Consider the following 20,610-nt stretch of genomic DNA (forward strand, 5'->3'; position numbering starts at 1 on the left):
ATCTTGAGACAATTTGCCTTTAGGATTCTCAGGGTTTGAGATCTGTTCTCTGTCTCCATGAAAGGTCCTATCTAAGGTCAGAGTTCTTTTTTGCTTATGTTTTTAAGGTTGAGATCTGCTCTTAGGGCATAGGGAAGATTGTTCCAAGCTTCCTCTATAGTGACTGAGTAAACTGCCCTGGGCTGGTACTATTGACTTTGTTCTGTTGCTGGGTTAGTGTGGCCATGTCCTGTGTTATTCTCAGATTCAGAGACTTACTATTTGCCTTAAGTTTTGTGTTGGATGTCTCATAGCTAACCTGCTGATGCACTGACTCCTGAACCAATACAGTAGCCTGTGATGCTGTATTTTGGCTAAAAGCCTCCCAGCAGATTCCCAGTGTGAAGATGTCACATATACTCTGGGACCCTGCTCTATACCTGGGGAGGTGTTCAGCCGCCTCCCCCATTCCTGATTGATACAGACCTTTTCTGATGTTCTTCCAAAATATCTTCTGCTGGAAATTTGCTACACTCCAAATATTTGTGGGTTCTGTCACTTCAAAACTAGTTTAGAAGCTTGATCTGGTGATGATCTGAGGGACACCAGGAGGAGCTCAGATAAAGACCTGGCTATTCTCCATCATCTTGACCCCACCCTCAATATTATCACTATTAATAAGCATTTTACATAGTATCTGACATATGCCAAACACTTTACAGATATTGATATGTTTACTAAATTCAGGATTCTGTGGGAGAAAGAAGGATAAAGAAGATGAAGACCTAGCACAGACTTTGTATCATATAATGCATTAATGAGAATAAGACACACATACATATGTTGCAGAGTGGAACACAAATGCATGAGAGAAGTGCAAACTTCTGTGAGAGTTTCCACATCTATAACTTGGAGGATTATGATACATGATGAAGGGTGTAGCTTTTGAGTTGGATCTTGAGAAATCGATACAGTTTCAAAAGGTGAAAATGAGGGTTCCCTACATAGTACAAAATTCATTTAGAGACATGCTTTATTTTCTTATAAATCAGATTAGGGATAATATTATCTGATATCTAAGAGAAATAGAGACTTGGTTTCAGAGGGCAAAACCAAAGGAATACAATTGATGATTTTAAAAAGATTTCTAGGGGATCAGAGTCAAATAAAATTGTTTTGTGAAATTTTATGACTTTTCATATTGGTTCTACTAGGACGCAGAGATCACATTTTTAAATGATTGCTGAATTAGCCTTTCAAATTCTTTCTGCCAATTTCTTATTTGTATATAGAAAAATAATTGGACTTGAACTTGAATTTGGCGGGATGTGGGCATGGAGATTTCTAAAGGACAACTGTCGCCTCAAAATCTAGGCTAACTATGGAGGACTTCACTGCTAACACTATAGCTCTTAAGCTTTCACTGGTATACTTCTGTCAACAGACCTAAATAAATTTTGCCGGAGTTATTGACTAAGATGACACAATTATAATAGTACTTAGAAAATGTTTCTTCCTTGCTCCTCTCCCCCCATCTCCCACTCCAACCTGAGGTCGGATTTATTATAAATATACAAAGTATCTGTGAGAAGAGCACAGATGAAGGAAACTGATGTGTCACAGTTACAAATGTGACAAATTTGGTCCTGCAGAACCTGGAAGTTTTTATTTTCTGGAAAGGTTATATCTGTAGCTCAATTTTTGATAGGGCTAGCTATTTTCTGAGAAAAAAAAAACTGGCTTCTCGGCTGTTTGAATGTTCTTTCAGGCTGTCTTTTTATATCCCTATGTGTTTGGAGTATGTGAGACATTCAGTTCCCATAACTTTACCTTCAACTCTCTTCTCACTTCTACTTCTAGATGAAAGGGGAGTCATTTAGAGTAAAATAGATCCACTGCTAGGCTAGATATCATGGTAAATTTGTGGAGGGGAGAAGAGAGTTATCCCTATCTTTACTTCAGTGGACCTCCTCATAGAAATATTCCTTCAAATTCCCCAATTTTCTCTCAATTTAGTTATTTAAAATCCCAATGGGCATTACGCATTTTCAATCAAGCCAATATATTGTCCCTTCTGATTTATTCAGAGAAAGGCGTTCACATTTATTAAAGGAATCATCATGTGAAAACACCTTGTTAAGACATTGACATCTCATTAGCTTTGTTGTCTACTCTGCTTTATGTATGTTCTGCAGTTGTAGTAGGGGGATCAAATCTCTGCTCTTTTACATGTAAAATGGAGATAAAGGTGTTTGCATTATTAATGTCACAACTTCTTTACAAGGAAAGCTATATACTAGTACAAGCTACTGTTACTGAGTAGAGTTATCTCTTGCTAAGTACACCATAGAGGGGATTCATTCATATATTCAGTAAACATTTATTAAATACCTATGTGTTAGAAACTGTGCTGAGTGCTGGAGATTAAGGCAAATCATCTAATATCTCTTTCTGCTTCTTTCTCCTTTCTCATATATTAATATTAGTAAAATTTTGTATGTCTTGTGTCTAAATATAATCAGTCAGGACTGTTATGAATGTACATATGAAAAGTTGGCTAAAATGAGTACTAGAAAGGAAAAATGGAAAGGATATCTAAGTGATTGAGTCAGATGGGAATGTAAGAGATAGCTAGAGGGTTTTTCTCTGGATTTTATATGTGTATCAGCCCTTCAGGTCTTTCCATCTTAACTGGCATAGCCACATTTCAAAGGGATTCTCTGATCCCCTTTCCCCACAAATACTCAACAATTAGCCTTACCTTGTATTAAAGAGACAGTGCTGAATATAGCCAACTGACATAGCAAACTTTTCTGACAGGACATATTATGTATTTGTAATTTCTCACTTCTCCAACAAAGAAAGTGGCATATTTCCTCATTTATTATCTGGAGCCAACATTTGTCACCAGAAATATGTTTTTATTTTACTGTATTTTTCATTTATTCCATTTAAGTCATTGAATATATTATCTTTCTCTTCACTCTACTTACTTCACTCTACATTGGTTCATACAAATATTCCTACGTTCCTTATAATTCCTCATATTTATTCTTTCTTACACCCACAATAATATTTCATTCCATGCCTATTTTACAGTTTCCTAAGCATTTCCCCATTCAATGTATGATCACTTTGTTTCCAGTTCTTTACTACCACAAAAAGTTTTCTTTTAAATGGTACACAAAGGACCTTTCTGTTTTTGACCTCCTTATAATACAGGTCCAGTGATAGATAAAGGATATAGATTAGGTTAGTGATCTTTGTTACAAAGTTCCACATTGTTTTCCAGAAATTTTGGACCAAGATAATTCTACCAATACTGCCTCATGTAATGGCATAAGCTTTGAATGTTTGATAATTTCATTATACAAAGGCCAAGGTCTCTCATTTCATCCAGGGCTATCTCCAGTTTTCTTGATCTATATCTTGTCACTGGACTCAAATGTCTCTGAAAGAGAAAGTGAGACTGGTGACTTTGTACTGCCCTCTCTCACTTCAATCCAACTCACTTGCATGTCATGGCATTACCTCCCTGATGTCAGGGTCTCTTTGAGAATGAAGGAGAAACAACAACAATGATATATAGAGCATCAATATTTATCTTGTGATGTTAAGTATATTATGATATAATGATGGTTCAATGTGGTATAATGATGGTTCAGTGTCTCCAGTGGATAGCAACACCTATAGGACACAATTTTAAAACTCTACTCAAGGTACTATACTGATCTGTTATTGTATACTTTCTAATAATCCATCACTGCCATCTGACTACAATAATTTTTTATTGCTTTGAAAATATCATCCTTGCTCAACATTCTTATCTCTGTGTGGTAAAATAGATATGATTTGTGTCTAAGAATGTCAAAATATCTATTTTATATAAAAATGTCAATGAGCATCATTCTTATCATTTTATCTTTCTCCACCCTTAAATGTTTATATAGCATTTTCACATCTATTTTGTCAGTAAATAGCTCATTAGCTATTTGGGTTGTTAGTTAGAAGGGAGGCTTTATTATACCCTATTACAAATAAAGAAACTGAGATACAGATGGGAAATTATTTGATAAAAGACATACTGTTTCAAAATAGAAAAAACATAACTTAAACATAGATATTCTTATTTCTTGTACAGTATTCTTTCCACTACATGAGAATAGAAAAATTCTTACTAATGTTATATACTAAGGTAGGTAAAAGAGGTCTGGATTTGTAATCAGAGGGCCTGAGTTTAAACTCCAGCGTTTTTCACTTGTGAGGTCTATGACATTGTATAAATCATTGTTCATCCTGAATATGAGAAAATTAGATTAATTGGCCTCTAAATTCCACGGGGCTCTAAATCTGTGGTTTCTAATTCTATGGCTATCAGCAATTTAAATAAACATTTCTGAATTTTTGTTGTACATCATAAAACTTTCATTTAAAGTCTGGAAAAATTAAAATTGATTAAGTAATAAGGCAATATTTTGATTTATAATACTTCTTTTTGCTATAAATGGCAGCTGAAATTATTTAAACTGTTTCTTTCTTTAATATTTTCTGCGAAAACCCACCTATGGAATTGGGTATAAGAAGTTCTTATCTTAAGGATCATCTAGTCCAACCCATATATTTTATAAATAAATAAATAGTCTTCCAGTAGGCAAAAAACATATTCAAAGCCCCACAAATGGTATGTAGTAGAACTGGCATTTGGACCAATGTTTCTGACTTGTTTCTGACTTATAATGAGATTTTTTTTGTACCTTATATGACCTTCTCACATTTCTGATTATATGAGTGTATTGGGTGTGCTCAATCATCCTCTAATGTATTAGCAACACTTTTCCTTTGCCAGATATCTGGGATCCATAGCCTACAGAAAATAAAGGTGGGTTTTCGAATTTCTAGGGACCCTCTCTTGCTACTTACTTTCCTTCCTTTGCTGTTCTACTTGTTTTCTGATATCTCTGGGAAAAAGAAATAGGGGCATTTAGTGACTGAATCATGCTTTAATCTAGTGCCCTTTAGCAGTCTTCACCAAGTCCCCTTTAATTTCTTCCTTGTTTGCTGGGATGGGATTTCTGGTTCCTTACGGGGATCATGTAGATCTCAGTAGTAGTATCTGCCAGGAGACTTAACACCATTGGCTATGGGATTAGGGAAAAATCAACTAGACATTTTTTTCCTTTGATTTATCAGGTTGCTTTGCTTTCCATAGTACAATCCTGAGTAAGTGGTCTGGAGACTGATTGACATGGGCAAGGAAAGCAAAAAAGTTAAAACTTTAAAATTTCAAACTATTGCATATTTGGCCAATAGCTCTCAAAATTTCGCTACTGACCCTTCATGGAAATTTGTGGAATATTTTTTAATGAACATTTATCACACAGAGGTGAGAAGTTGCTGTATAATCTACATGTTTTGGGCCCATCTCCTTTCTTGGTGCATAAGTTAAAATTATTTTCATAATAGTCTTTTTTTTTACACATATTTGTCATTAATATCACAATGTGTGATGACCACACATCTTATGAAATCATATTTCTTGTAGATTTTGTTTGTGTGATAAAACCTACTTTATCAACCTTTTTGACTCTTAGGTCTACTTTTGAGATATTCTTCAACTTAGCTGCAAATTCTTTCTTAGTTTTGGTTGCATTTATAGCACAAATGGCAAAATTGATGAGATTAAGTCATCTGTCAATATATTCATTATGTCATTGCAAATAGATCACACATTTAGAATATCAATAATCAAAAATAGCTTGGTGATCTAAAATTGTGTTTTCAGCACACTTTGCCCTCTTTCCCTACTAGTCAAATAATATCAGAATAGAATAAGTGAATAGTCAGTCCAAAGTATAATGATAGATAGACAATAAAGTGGTATGTATGAGGAATAGTAAGAAAGTCAACATAACCAGATCATAGAGTGTATGGAGCAGAATAAAACATTCAAAATATTGGAAATGTTTGGAATATGAAGAGCATTTAATTGCTCTTTAAATGACAAAATGAGGAACTTATATTTGATGTTAGAAGTAACAAGTAGCCACTAGATCTCTTTGAACATGGGAGCAGATTGATATGGTCATACCAATACTTAAAAAAAAAAAAAAAAACATCAGGGCAGCTGAGTGAAAGATGGCTTAGAGCTGGGGGACACTTTAGTCTGTAGGACACTGAGCAAACTGCTTAACATTTTCTGTGTTGAAGGTAATTCTATAAAACTCTTAAGTTTCAGAGGAGTTGTCAACTGTATCAATGCAGGAATTTCCTCATCTGGGAGTTTCTTATGTTAATGCTAAAATTAATCAAAGGTGCTGACCTTATTTCTTATTATCTTAGAGAAAATATGGATTGTTACTTTTTACCTTTCTAATCTTTTTTTTTGGCTGTCTATTCCTTTCATAATATTTTTATTTTAGAAAATACTTTTTTCTATAATGCAGGTTTTATAGCTTTTCATTGTTTCAGTCTAGTTTTCATTTTTGTGAGTATTAATAAGTAGAAATATCAGGAAGGCTCTCTATAGGTGGTACCTGAAAACAAACTTTGAGAGAAATTAGGGGTTTAAAGAAGTGGAGGTAAATGGAGATTTATTTTACCATTGACTATAAAAATATATAGAGACATGGGAAAGAACACTGAACAACTAGCTAGTATAGGTATGTGAAGGGAAGTTATATACGATACATTAATAGGAAAAATAGGTTGGAGCTAGATTGTGGAAAGATTGTGGGGTCAAATTAAGGACTTTATATTTTTCCTAGATACAAATAAAAAACTATTGAAGATTTTTAAACAGGTGGGTGATATTGTTAAACCTGAGGTTTAGGAATATTCATTTGTCAGCTCTGTAGACAATGCTTTAGAAAGGGGAGAGACTAGAAGTTGGGGGAGCACTTAAAAGGATTTTCTAATAGTCAGTGAGAGATAAGGAGGAAGTCAAATTTAGTTAATGGTACTATGAATGAAGAGAAGGGGACTAAAAGATGTTGTGAAGACTGAAATGACAACATCTGGAAACTAATTGGATGTGGGCTGCAAGGAACAGAGAAGAGTTAAAGATAGCTCTTAAATAACTGAATTATGGTGACTGGATAAATGAATGCTTTGGAGCAGTAAGCCATTACTACTTGAAATTATCCTTCTCACAATGTTTCTAGGATCAGAAATGGGTATGGACTATAGGAAAGAGGAAGTGATCCATTGATTTAGTTAAAATAGACCTTCATAATGAATTACAACAACAAACGTGGATACACTATTCTTTTAAATATGGAGAGTAGGATCTAATTACCAAACTAGAGAGTATTGCATAACTTAAGAGATCAATACTTTTTTAAACATAGGTAATAACCTAAGTACTTTCATGTATTGTAGCATTGTATCTTTAAGACTATTTTCTCCTGGATATGGAACATGGTGCATTCAAAAAGAAATAGCAGAGGTTAATTCTTCACATAGTAGTAATAAACTTCCTCTGAGTATTTCTAAAGCATTTAAAAAGCTACTTTTATGTATTTAACCTTATGACTAATTATCAGATTTTCTCTCTACTGTACAGTTTTCTCATTTCTATGAATGGAAAAAGTAGTTCCCTATCTATTGTTCAATCTTTTCATAATTAATCATGAAATGGCTTCCCCTTCCCCTCCCAATAAAAACTTGATTAAAATATGTCTATTCACTGAATACATGGTGAATCTGAGAAACATGCTTTGTTTCTTCAGCAGAAGGTTTTATTTTAAAAAAGAAAATGGATTTTTAAGAGGTGTAAGAGGCAGCTATATAGTGGAATTTCTAGAATTGTAAGAAGGCCTTTGATCACTAAATTATCTTTCCTACGTGTTCATTAGTTGCTGACATTTCATTAGAGAGTAATTACTTTGTTTCCTATTCTTCTTCCCCATTCCCCCCATATCTCTTCAATAAAATTGACATTACCCTGTTGAAATAAAGCACATTAAATCTTGTCAGTCATTTGTTTCTCAGTAAAATTAATTCATCATATGTTTCCTGGGGATCATATTTCTTCTGCATTGCAGTCACAATAAAAGGGCATTTCTTCCTTCCCTTCCCAATTTCTCATTTCTTTTTTACCCTTCCTTCCTTTCTCTTCTTCTCTTTAAAAAATTTTTTCCCAAAGTTCTGTTTTTATTTTCTCAAACTTTGGTAGTTCTTTACTAAGCCTCCAAAAGTGTAATTTCTAATTCTGTTGTAGAAATCATTTGTTGACTTGCTGCTAAACCGAGAAAATTCCAAGTAAATAAATTCTTGATAGGTTCAGCTGTTACTTGGCACTAGAAAAACTTGTAAACTTTCCAGATTATTCTTTTTCAAGGAAAGCAGCCAAAAAGGCAGGATTTTGATGTAAAGCAAAGCAGTTCTTAAAGGTTATAAAATATATTTTTAATGGAGAATAGAATGGTTTTTGGTAGGTTGATGAACTGGATCAGAGAATGTAATATACCTAGAAGTCAAAACTGAAGTATTCCTTAAAATCATTGATAATCTAGTGTCAAGCCATCAAAATTTTCATTCCTAGGTGTTATTTTAGTCTTTGCTGTGTTAAACATAAGAGAGAGGGGGCAGTTGGAAATCGTGTGACATAAAACATATATTTGGTTTTCTTCTCTTTTTAGGGTTAGATTTGAATGCTACTTTTGTTAATTGATCAAACTAAGATTTAGAGGTGAAGAAATTGATATTTCAACTTGATTTTTCTTTTTGTGTTACTCCATACAGTTGGTGGTACTGAATTTGGTCATTGAGGGTTGGTTATCCTTTGATCTAATCCTCTAAGAAGGCTTTGATAGTATTTATAGAATCTTAGGACTCCAGACATTTTAAACGCTCCATTCCCATTCAATTTTCTTATACTAGACTAAATAATAAAGTCAATTCAGGATCTCACAAACTGGTAGTTTAGAACCTCAGAGATCATTGGATTTGGATGTAAAAGGCAATTAATTCAGAGGCTGTTTAGTCGACTTCCTCACTTCCATTTTACAAATAATGTAACAATCTCAGAAACTGGAAGAGACTTGCCCCTTAGTATCACAGAACCCAGATTCAGTTCCTTGTTTTCTGTCTTTGTAGGATGTTATATTTAGGATTGAAAAAGATTTTAAAGATGTTAGAACTTAACTCCATTATTTTATCAATTAGGAAAAACAAAACAAAACTTAAAGCCATGAATAGTTAAATAGGTCCACTGAGTTTAAAACGTCCTTTTTTTGGTTTTCATATTCAATGATCCTGCCATTAACTTCGAGTCTAGTGCTTATTCTTTAATAGAATCATGTTTGTTCATATCCAGCATGCTGTCTACTACACTATGCTACCTCTTACTTATTCCAAAACACTCATTGTACAGGTTGAACTCTTGCCTGTGCTACATTTTCACTTGTTTGGTATGACTTCTTTTGCCTTATCATTGATTTGAATATAAGGAAAATACTAATGTAAGCAGATTAAGATCCTTCTTAATATGCAGAAATTTGCCAGGGAATTTTCAGTTCAAAATTAGTTTTAAAATGACTTTTTAATTCAATCTAGATTCTAGTCTCAGATCTGATACTTACTAATTGTCTTTTTTCAGGCAAATCTCTAGCTTTATGAGTCTCATTCAGAAATATGTAAAAGGAAAGTAGGTGGATAAAAATACTTATAATATTGTGTCCAATTCTAAATCTTAAAATCTTTTAGGTTTTCTTCAATGACTAAAACATATCTTGCTTGGGTAGCTTTTTTTTCCTTTTTTGCTTGCCCTTTCTTTGAAGTGCTTATGCTATATCCTTATCCTAGCTTCATCAGTGTTGCATTATAACTCAGTTTTTTGATTGACTTTATCTATCAAAACTTGTATAGTGTTATTGATACTTAAATTTATTATCCATGATAAAAGATGTCAGGCACCATTCATTCTAAAAGTGTTCTTCTTTCTTGAGCAGACACCATAATGTAATGGGGAGAGTTCTCAATTTAAATACCAAAGACCTGGGTTAGAATTTCCATCCTGTTATTTATTTCCTCCTTAAATTTGGTCAAGTCATTTCTTCTTTCTTCTATCTTAATCTCAGTATGCCTCCTCTTTAAAATAAGGGGTTATTTTATCTACTTCTAGTCTTTAATTTTAAAGAGGAGGCATAATGAAGTTTCTTTCAGATCTAAATTAATTACTTATTTAATTTTCATCATTGTAACTTGTGGCATGATTCCTTAAAATGAAACTTAGAAACTGTTAATAATTTGTGAATCTCCTCATGATTTATTTCTTCTAGTTTTCTTGTAATGAAAAGAAAATGATTTGTTAGCACATGGCATTGGAAAGGTTACCCTAAGTAAGCAGCAAGAATTAAATTACTGACTTAGTTTGTGCTGGCAAATTCTCAGAATAGTATTTCTCACAATGCTGTTCTAAAATGATTTCTGGACAGTCTGGTGTTGTTTGTTGGGCAGAATGCTATCAGCATTCTCAGATGGACAGTATGTCATGATCACAGAATTAATTTATGCCTTTCTTGAATATGAAACAGAATTAAGGGAAACTTTTATTAGTTGGAGATTTGGAGGGTAGAAAGGATCCTACAACACCCTCCTGTTGATTATGAACAGCACAATTCAAAAACAGAGATTGTGGTTTTAGTTTTTATTTTAAAGCAATTGAAACATTATATTTTATATATTTTGAATATACATGAAACAATAGTAATTTACGTGCTTGGCTTCTGACATTGAAAAGGATTTGAACTCTGCTTCACTGGTTCATTTTGATTTATTCCCTCTCCAACTCTGGGACTATGGAAGGGAGTGTTAATCATGCAGTAGATATGAATTTACAGGGTTAGATAGGGAAGGGACCTTAGAGATGTTCTGTCTATTCAAATGGGCTCATTTTACAAATGATGAAACTCAATCTCAAAGAGAGAAAGGAACTCACCCATGGTAACATAGCTAGTAAGTCAGAATCAGTATTTGAACTAATTTCTTCTGACTTCAAATTCTTCCTCATGCCATATGTCTATTAGATAGCAAGCATGAGATTATCATTGAGTAAAGCTCCATATGTATTCCTTTCCTTTTGTCTTTTATTTTCATTCCCATTATAACATGGAGTGGAAAGTGTCATCACATTTTTTTTCTTCATCACTACCATCTTTGCCACCACCACCACCATCATGGATAATGTGATAGACTTTAAATCAAGGAGAACTGGGTTCAAATTTTTTCTCTGAAATTTATTAGCTATGTGTCCCTGGGCAAGTCAATTAACTTCTCATGTCTCATGCAACTCCCTGGGATTTCTCTGCTAAATCATAGACAGGTTACTTCATGATATGCATTGGCAAAGGTTATTTCAAATTTTTTCCCATATTTAAAAAATTGCAGACTTTTCATGAATTCATATAAAAAATACATCAAATAGACATACATATGCCTATACAGTGTTATTGTTCAGTTGTTTCAGTTATGTCCAACTATTTCTGAATCCAACTTGGGATATTTTTGGCAAAGATACTAAAATAAATTCCTTCTCCAGATCATTTTATAGATGAGAAAATCAAAATCAAAAGTGTTAAGTGACTTGCCCATAGTCATAAAGCCAGTGTCTAAGGTCTGACTTGAACTCAGGTTCTTCTAACCACTAGGCAAGCACTTTATTCACTGCATCACTTAGCTTCCCATCCGTATTCCAATACTTTCATGCATTAAAATGGGTTGACATTGCTTTTAGGAAAGAAGAGCTCAGTCTACCCATGCCTTTAAGGTTGAGAAACACATTTCTCAAATAACTCTGTGAGGTATTATACTTCAGAAAGACTGAATCCAATTAGAATACTTTACTACTGTATACTACTGTATACTTTAAGTAGGTAAATAAAATAATTGTTGTTAATCACATCTAAAATGGGAATAATGATTCTTCCATTGGACCTGTTATAGGAACATTCATTAACAATTATAACCTTTTATATAATATTCTTATTATTTGAAAATTTCCATGATTTGCAATCAAGAAGAATTGGATTTATGTCCTACTTGTGACACATACTAGCTATGTTATCCTGGGCAGATCATCTCTTTCAGCATTCTAGCCAATTTTCTAGGAATATAAATTGCAGATGAGTTGCTGATGCATTGGTAGAAGTTTCTATGTCAAAGGAGACTTTTCCCCCATGTATAAGTGCATGTGTGTGCAGGGTGAATGTGTAGACATACATACATCGATAGTATCAATCCTTTAAAATATGAGATTATTTAATATTATCTTGCATTTGTGACATTTGAGTTGCTTATAATAAAAGGATTTATGACTCGTTCTAAATTATTACTAATAATTTTCTTTTTCTGTTTTCACACAAGTTTCCTTTAAACTTATCAAAAGTTTTTCTTTCTTATCAATGTGAAGAAATTGGACAATTCTGCCTGTAAAACTCCCTTTAATTTTTTCTTTTAGTGTGTGGGCTACTGAATTCCATTTATGTCTATGTGAATAATTAGAGATAAACTCAACACAGAAAATAATATAATGCAAAGGCCATTAATAGTGCTGTTAGTCGAAGTGTCTAATTCTTGTCTTTATTTCCAGATTTATCAAAGATGCTGGCTAGTGTTCAAGAAAGCTTCAAGCAAAGGTCCAAAAAGATTGGAGAAATTTTCAGATGAGCGGGCAGCGTATTTTAGGTGTTACCACAAGGTAAAGTTTGATTTGCTTCAATAAACTTAGATTTTAAAACTTCAAACTAACCCCTGGCTAATGTGAAAAAAAAAACAACAGAAGAAATGACTTTAATAGATGTTTGGGTTAATGAGGCTGAAAACAACAAATCAATAAGCATTTATTTAGCACTCATCATTATATTCTGGGGACTGTACTTCTGAGAATACAAAAAAAAAGCTGTTTGTGCCCTCAGTGAGTTTATATTCATTTGAAAGGAAGTAACATATACAAAGACAGTTAAATATAACACACACACACACACACACACATATATATATATATATATATATATATATGTATATTTATATATTAATTCCTGGGAAATCCTGTTAACTATTTTTTAAGGTGGCTGGTGGTATAGCGGGTTGAACACTGGGCCTGAAATAAAAAAGATATGTTAGAATTTAATCTCAGGTACTTACTAATTGTGTAACTCTAGACTAGTAACTTCACCTTTGTCTAAAAGATGGGGATAATATTAATACCTACTTCCCAGAGTTCCTATAAGGATAATAAGTTAATATTTGTAACTTTTGTTGCAAATCTTTAAGTCTGGTATTGTTACCCATCATTGTTATCATCATCACCATTTATATATCATTATCATAAAATAAGGTCAGTCTTCCAGCAATAGATAACCATTCTTTTCAGAGAGATATAGTAGAGAGGCAGGGTAGAGAGATCACAATAGTGGGAAGATGGGGCTGAGATGAATGGAGAAGAGCTGGGCAGAAAACAAAACCAACAGTTCAGAATCACAGGGATTCTGAGTGGAACCATAGCAAAACAGCAATGATAATATTAATGTTAGAGATCTGTATGTTGGGGGTGGGGTGAGAAGGAGAACCAAGATGAAGATACATTCAAAAACAGGACACATGAATCTACAAAGTTAGATTCAGTAGAGTCTTAGGCCATATTTGAAGCTCCCCGGTCAGTTTTGCCCTTTGTCTTATTTTGATAGTAAATAGATTACATGGAAGGAAGAAGGGGGAAAGAGAGGAACCAGGAGAGTCTTTAATCCACATCTCATAGCTGTCGTACAAGTGGAAGGGAATTGTGGAGTCCCTGGTTAAACCAAATGGTCTAGGGATGTGTTGGTGAATATCTGGGGTCTAGTGATAGAATTATGTTTTTCAAGTGAATGTGGCTATTAAGGATCTGAATAACCTGAGATTGAAATCGTCTTCCGAAACCCATTTCTATAGGTTGATACACGAAGATTGATTTTCTGACTCAAAATTGGAGCTTGAGTTTTCCTAATAATGTGAATAAAATTTTTTAGATAGGCTTATATGCATAGGATTGTTCTATTTTCTTTAACTATGGAACCATGGTGTACAACTAAACACATGGAACCACCATGGGATCAGCTTACCATTTAGAGCCATCAAATGGTAATTAGATTATACTGTGCACTCTATGAGTGAATCATAGAATCCAAGATTTGCCTCCAAGAGAATGTGTAAATTCCTTAGTGTGACAATTAAAAGCCTTTGCAATCTGGCTCCAACGAACCTTTCCAGACTTAGTTCCTTTTTATACTCCCTGTTGTCTCCAAACTGATTGACTGGCTATTCCTGGAACTCAAAATTCCATTCTGTGTCTCCATGCTTTGCATAAGTTATTTCTCATGCTTGGAATGCAAACACACCCATGTCTCACCCATCAGAAAAAAATCAACAATATCTTTCTATTAGATATCAATTTATATTTCTTCTCTCCTTCTTAGCCCAACTCCTCGAGAAAAATGGCTATGCTAATTATCTCAGATTCCTCTCCTCTTATTCTTGCCTAATTCCTCTGACTTTAATATTGTCATTCAACTGAAACTGCTTTCTCCTTGGTTACCAATGATGTCTTAATTAACCAATCTAATAGTCTTTTCTCCATCTTCCCAATCTTTCTGCAGTAGTTGGCAATGATGATTGCATTCTTCTTCTGGGTATTCTCTCTGACACTGCTGTTTCCTTGTTCTTCCCCTTCCTGCCTGACAGCTTCTTCTCATTCTCTTTCATGGACTCTTTATCTGTGCTCCATCCCTACTCATAGGTGTGCCCCCATAATTTGGCATAGGCCCTCTTCCTAATTCCATCAGTACTATTTCACTTAGATATCTCATAAATTTCTATAGATTAAGTTAAAATTTTTATGCAGATGATTCTCAGATACAAAAACCCCACCCTCCACACTCTCTTCTGAGCTGCTGTTTGAAATCAGCAACGGCCTTTTGTCCATCTTAAACTAGTTATCTTGCAGGAATTCAGAGTTGAATATATCCAAAACATAACTCAATATCTTTCCCCTAAAAATCATCCCTTGTCCTCTTCTTTCCTATTATTGTTGATTGCACCATCATTCTCCTAGACAATTAGGCTCATAACCATGATGTTATCCTTAATTCTTCATTCTCATATGACTTTTCTAATCTAGTTACAAATCTTATTTCTACCTTCACAGCATCTTTTATATATAACTTTGTCTCTCTGTATACAGCTGCTGTTCATGCTTTCATCACTTTTCACCTAAACTATTGTAAAAGTTGTCTTACCTCAGTTCTCTCCACAATTGTCTCCCCTCCATCCTGTTGCCAAAGTGATTTTCCTAAAATGTATATTTATAATATCATTTCCCTATTATATAAATTCTAGGGGTATTCTATTCCCTGTGGAATGAAATAAAAATTCCTTTGAAGGACTATTTGATCTTTATAATTTAAACTGTTCCCATCTTTGTAAAAATCTTATTTTTTGGTATTCTCCACATATTTAATCATCTAGCTGCATTGTCTTACTTGCTCACACATGATGTATCATTTCTAATCTCAGGCCCTTTGCAGTGACTGGTTTCCCACACCTGGAATCTTCTTCTCTTCTTTATCTCTTTATTTGCCTGGCTTCCTTTGTGACTTGGTTCAAATCCCATTTCTTCAGGGTTAATTTCCAAGCCTTCATGCTGTCCCTTCTAAGATTACTCTTTATTAACTTGTATGTATTTTGTATGTGTATAATTATCCACAATTGTCCAGATAATAATCCACATAATTATTGCCTCCTCCATTAGAATAAGAGCTCCTGAAATATTGGAACTTTTTTTGTCTCTATAATTTTAGTGCTAAACATAGTAACTGGCACATAGTAAGTACTTGATAAATTTTTCTTGATGGATTCCTTCTTTGTTGCTACATCTTTGAAACATCACTAATTTCTATCAAAGCTTATCTAAGGTTCCACTTCCCATAGGGGAATCTTTTCAACTTTGCAAAGTTTGTTGAATGACTACTAACCAGAATGTTGGGGAGGTTTGATTTCTGAGAACCCTTTTTCTTTTTGAAACATTTGATTGTCATAATTGTGTACTTTTTCATATCTTATATTTGGTTAAATATGTACATCTTATTTTCTCAAGCTCCTTGCATAATTGATATTATTTTTGATTGCATTTGAAACTCTAGTGTCTGAGGTAGCCAGATGGCTTAGTGCAATGGACAGAACTGGATCTGAAGTCAGGAAGCCCTGAGTTTAAATGTGACCCCAAACACATAAATGCTAAATAACTTTTGTGCAATTCACTTATTTTCTATTTGTTTCAGTTTTGCTTTGCAAATTTTAAGGTTTATTATTATCATTATTAATTATTTTTGTTCTTATTTTAGTGTACTTATATTGTGTACTTAATGAATATTTGTTTACATTAGAAGATAACAGTGGTGGATATCTTGGCTAAATCTTATTCAGAATCCTACATTGCAGTTCCTATAAATAGTGACTTGGCTGTGCTCGAGGTAATTGAGTTGCATAATGTATGATGCCCTTTACAGCTATAAATTTATGATCCTAAATAACTGCAGTGATGGGAGTTACTCATGAGGATCCCTTACCCAAGATGCCTTCCATTTTCTTGTGAAATTGCACTAATTATAAGAAAACTCTTCCTTAAATCGAGTCAGAGTATGCCTCATTATTTCTATTCAGTGATTTGAATTCTGCTCTCTGGAGCTATAGAGAATGAATATAATTCTTTTTCCACATGACAATTCATCAGATATTTGAAGATCATGGGTCTGATTTCCCATTAACTTAATACTCTTTTTTCTAAATGTCCAATCCCCAGTTTTGATATTATGCCTGAGGCTTCTTAAGTTCGTTTCATCTATTTCTTTCATTTTAGGAAAATGTATTAAATTAATAAGATAAAGTACTTTTCTTCAAGTCTCTGGTTTTCTCAAGGAGGAAAAACTGGGCTCATATTGTGTTTTTAGGTCTTTGATAAACAATAATGGGTAGTTAATCTTTAGTATTGGAAAGACCAGCTTAAGTCTTATCTCTGACATTACTGAACTGGAGGGTTATGATCAAGTCACTTTTTAGTGACTCTGGCGACTCTTCAAAGACCAGGAACTACAGATTAGGTTCACTTTTGCATTGGTAGAGGGCGTTTCTTTGATGGAAATTCTATTATTCCTGTCTATGGAAATCAAGATACAAGGTCACTATTTCCTCCACTCTTTGTTCACTTTAAGATAACATGCTTGTCTTGTTCTCTTAATATTTACTGTGAATCTCTGTTTTGTTGCCCATAACAGATAGGATAAAATCTTTAACTATGTGATTTTTGAATGAACAACTTGATAGTGCAATAGAGCACTGAGCCTGCAGTCAATAAAACTCATCTTCCTGAGTTCAAATATACCCTCAGATATTTATATGCTGTATAACCTCGGGCAGACCATTCAATCCTACTTGCCTCAGTTTTCTCATCTGTTAAATGAAAATGGAGAAGAATATGGCAAACCTCTCCAGGATCTTGGGCAAGAAAGCCCCAAATCGAGTTACAAAGAATCAGAGACATTGAAAGGACTGAACAACAGCAATGGTGTGATTTTGAAGGGGTACTGAAAGAATCACCAACCCAAAGACATTCTTTTACCTCCCTGCTCTTCACCCTAAGTCCCTCCAGGAACTTGCCATAAAACTGGATTTTTCTGTCACTTAACATTCACGCATTTTGTCTAGAATATGTCCCTATCTTTGAATTTATGCATGTAAATCTTTGGGGAATGTAGACAGGCACATTTTCTTTCATGTGTAATATCCATTAACCAAAGTTCAAAGGCATTAGAAAGCAGAAATTATCTACATTAAACCTCAAAGCCCTTCATGAACCTCAACAACAGATTCATCCTATTTAATTTTGCCAATCTGATGCACTTAGTGGTAATCTCTTGAGGGCATGGTAGGAATTTGAAGACCTTCTAGAAATACATTTTTAACTATAGTCTTATAATTTATAAAGCTTATTCATAAAATACAGAGCTTATTTGTAGCACACCAGAGCAAGATGTCAGAGTTTATTCTAATTTATATTTTTCTGTAGTTAATATAATTCTCATTTTCCAAAAAAAAGAGAAGTCAGTACTAGATAGATAGATAGATCGATAGGCAGATGGACAAATTTCCTTCTTGGAAGGAAAAAAAGGCAAATAAAGGCAAAATTTTGTCCATCATAGATACAGTATTCACCTTTTATAAATCACTAAGACCGTATACCTATGAATCCATTATATTTTTAAAGCATTAAAATATAAAAGATAAACTGAAAAGTTACAAAATTTGTGAACTTTCTAAGAAATATTTTTTAAGATGCTTCATAGTATTGTATTAATTAATTTTACTTTCCTTAAGCTGTCTTGCCAATTTCCATGGCCCTCTCATAGAAATGATTTATAGAGTTATGGCATATGCTGTGGAAAGATTAATAAACTGTTTTCTAATCCTTTATGTAATATTTACTCATTATGTGTTTTAAGGTCAGTTGCAGAATGTTACTTTTCTCTTCTGTAAAATACCTATAATTATTTACTCCCATTACATTATTATGAGCTAAAGTTTGAAAATCTGAAAATAATATGAAAATGTCAATTTTTTTTTTAGGATTATGGGATTTAGGACAGGAAACTAAGCCTAGGAAAAGGAAGTGGCTTGTCCAAAATCACATATCTAGGCATTGCAGTAATTTTAATCACTTTTAAGATACTAATGCTTAGACAGGTACCTAGTACTTATGAAGAGCTTAACAAAAGCTCTTTTCTTCCCTGTCTCCTCTCTTCTTTCCTTTGTTCCTCTCTTCCTCCCTCTTTTCTTCTTTCCCTTCTTACCTCCTTTCTTTTTTTCCCTTCCTCCTCTCCTCCCTTCCTTTCTTTCTTCTTTCTTTCTTTCTTTCTTTCCTTCCTTCCTTTCTTCCTTCCTTCCTTCCTTCCTTCCTTCCTTCCTTCCTTCCTTCCTTCCTTCCTTCCTACCTCTTCTCCTTTCTACCTTTCTTCCTTCTTCCCTCCTTTCTTCCCTCTTCCCTCCTTTCTTCCCTCCCTCCCTTACTCCATTTCTTTTTCCTTTCCTTCTTTTCTTCCTTTCTCCCCTCCTTTCCTTCTTTCTTTCCTTCTTCTCTCCCTCCTTCTTTTCCTTCAGGGAACTTTTAAGAGGTTATCAAGTCCAATTTGTCCATTGTATAAATGAAGTAATTTCTGTGGAATCATTTGGGTGGCTCTAAATTTTGTAATTTTTATTATTTAAGCTTACATTTTTTAATTCTCAAAATGACTGATGACTGAAAATCAAATCATACTGTTCAGCTATTATGGACTTGGCACTTTTCAACAATGTAGTGATTCACGGTAATTCCAATAGACTTGGAATGGAAAATGCCATCCTCATCCAGAGAGAGAAACTATGGAGACTGAATATTGACTGAAGCATAGTATTTTCACTTTTTATAGTTGTTTTGCTTGTTTTTTCTTTTTTCTTTTGCTTTTTTCTCATTTTTTTCCCCTTTTGATCTGATTTTTCTTACACAATATAATGGTATTATATTTAAAAGATTGAATATATTTAACCTGTATTAGATTGCTTGCTGTCTTGGGAAGGAGGAAGAGAGAAGGGAGGGAGAAATATTTGGACCATAAAGTTTTATAAAAATGAATGTTGAAAACTATCTTTACATGTATTTGGAAAAATAAAATACTATTTAAAAAACCCAGAAAATGAAATCACATTAAAATCAAAGCCAACTATTTCAATTGAAGCAAAACCAAACTGATGAGACAGTTATTGGGATTTCTTTTCTGCTTGAATATGGAAGAGATATAATGATGGGTCCTCTTATACATATCCTCATTTCTCAAAGGGGAATTTGGATAACCATTTCTTCATTTAATGCAAATAATCATCCTTCTTCCTACCTTCAAAGTTTGTTGCAAAATTCTAATGAATTAATAAATATGAAAATTTCTTGAAAAAGTGAAAAGAAAGGAAGAAATAAGCATTTCTTAAGTGCCTGTTATATGTCAGGAACTATGAAAAGAGCTATTTTTATTTTGTTTTTAGGGACAAAGAAAATTGAAAATATTACCAAATCCTTATATATTAGTTTTATATTATTAGGGTGGTAGTATGAAGGTGGATCACTAGTTCACTGAACATTAAAAATTAAATTTTAATTAAATTTAAACTTTTTAAAATTTTAATTTTAATTTAAACTTAAAACATTTAGTGGTACTTCAATATATCTTGGGTGCCCACACTGTTCAACAAAATTTCTGAAAACTAGGCATTGAGGTAATTCAGTTCTTTTCCTGGCTTTAGGTAATGATTTTTTCTGGAATCATCATCAGTGCACTACCTGGGAAGGACAAAGAGATCATTTAGGAAAGCACAAGTATCTATTTAATTTTATCATCTCATTCTTCTGATATTAGTCATCACAACTTTTAATTGTCAATTTTTTCCCTAAAAGCAATGGTATAAAGCCTAGGATATGAAGGGAAGGTAGTACAGAGAGTACTGAATTTTGGAGCCAGAAAACCTGGGTCTACATTCTGACTTTGCTTTTACTACTACTATTATCTGTGTGGTCTC

General features: G+C 33.5%; 1 protein-coding gene across 1 annotated transcript in view; it reads left to right on the plus strand.

Moving 5' to 3' along the window:
* Positions 1-20,610, plus strand: part of DOK5 (docking protein 5) — a 145,741-nt gene that overhangs the window by 47,310 nt on the left and 77,821 nt on the right. Inside the window, exon 2 of the mRNA XM_003757680.2 lies at positions 12,569-12,676. Coding sequence (XP_003757728.1) covers positions 12,569-12,676 — 108 coding nt within the window. The remainder of the gene's footprint in view (positions 1-12,568; positions 12,677-20,610) is intronic.

The sequence above is a fragment of the Sarcophilus harrisii genome, chromosome 2 (genome assembly GCF_902635505.1).
Source record: "Sarcophilus harrisii chromosome 2, mSarHar1.11, whole genome shotgun sequence".
In the NCBI taxonomy this organism is placed as follows: domain Eukaryota; kingdom Metazoa; phylum Chordata; class Mammalia; order Dasyuromorphia; family Dasyuridae; genus Sarcophilus; species Sarcophilus harrisii.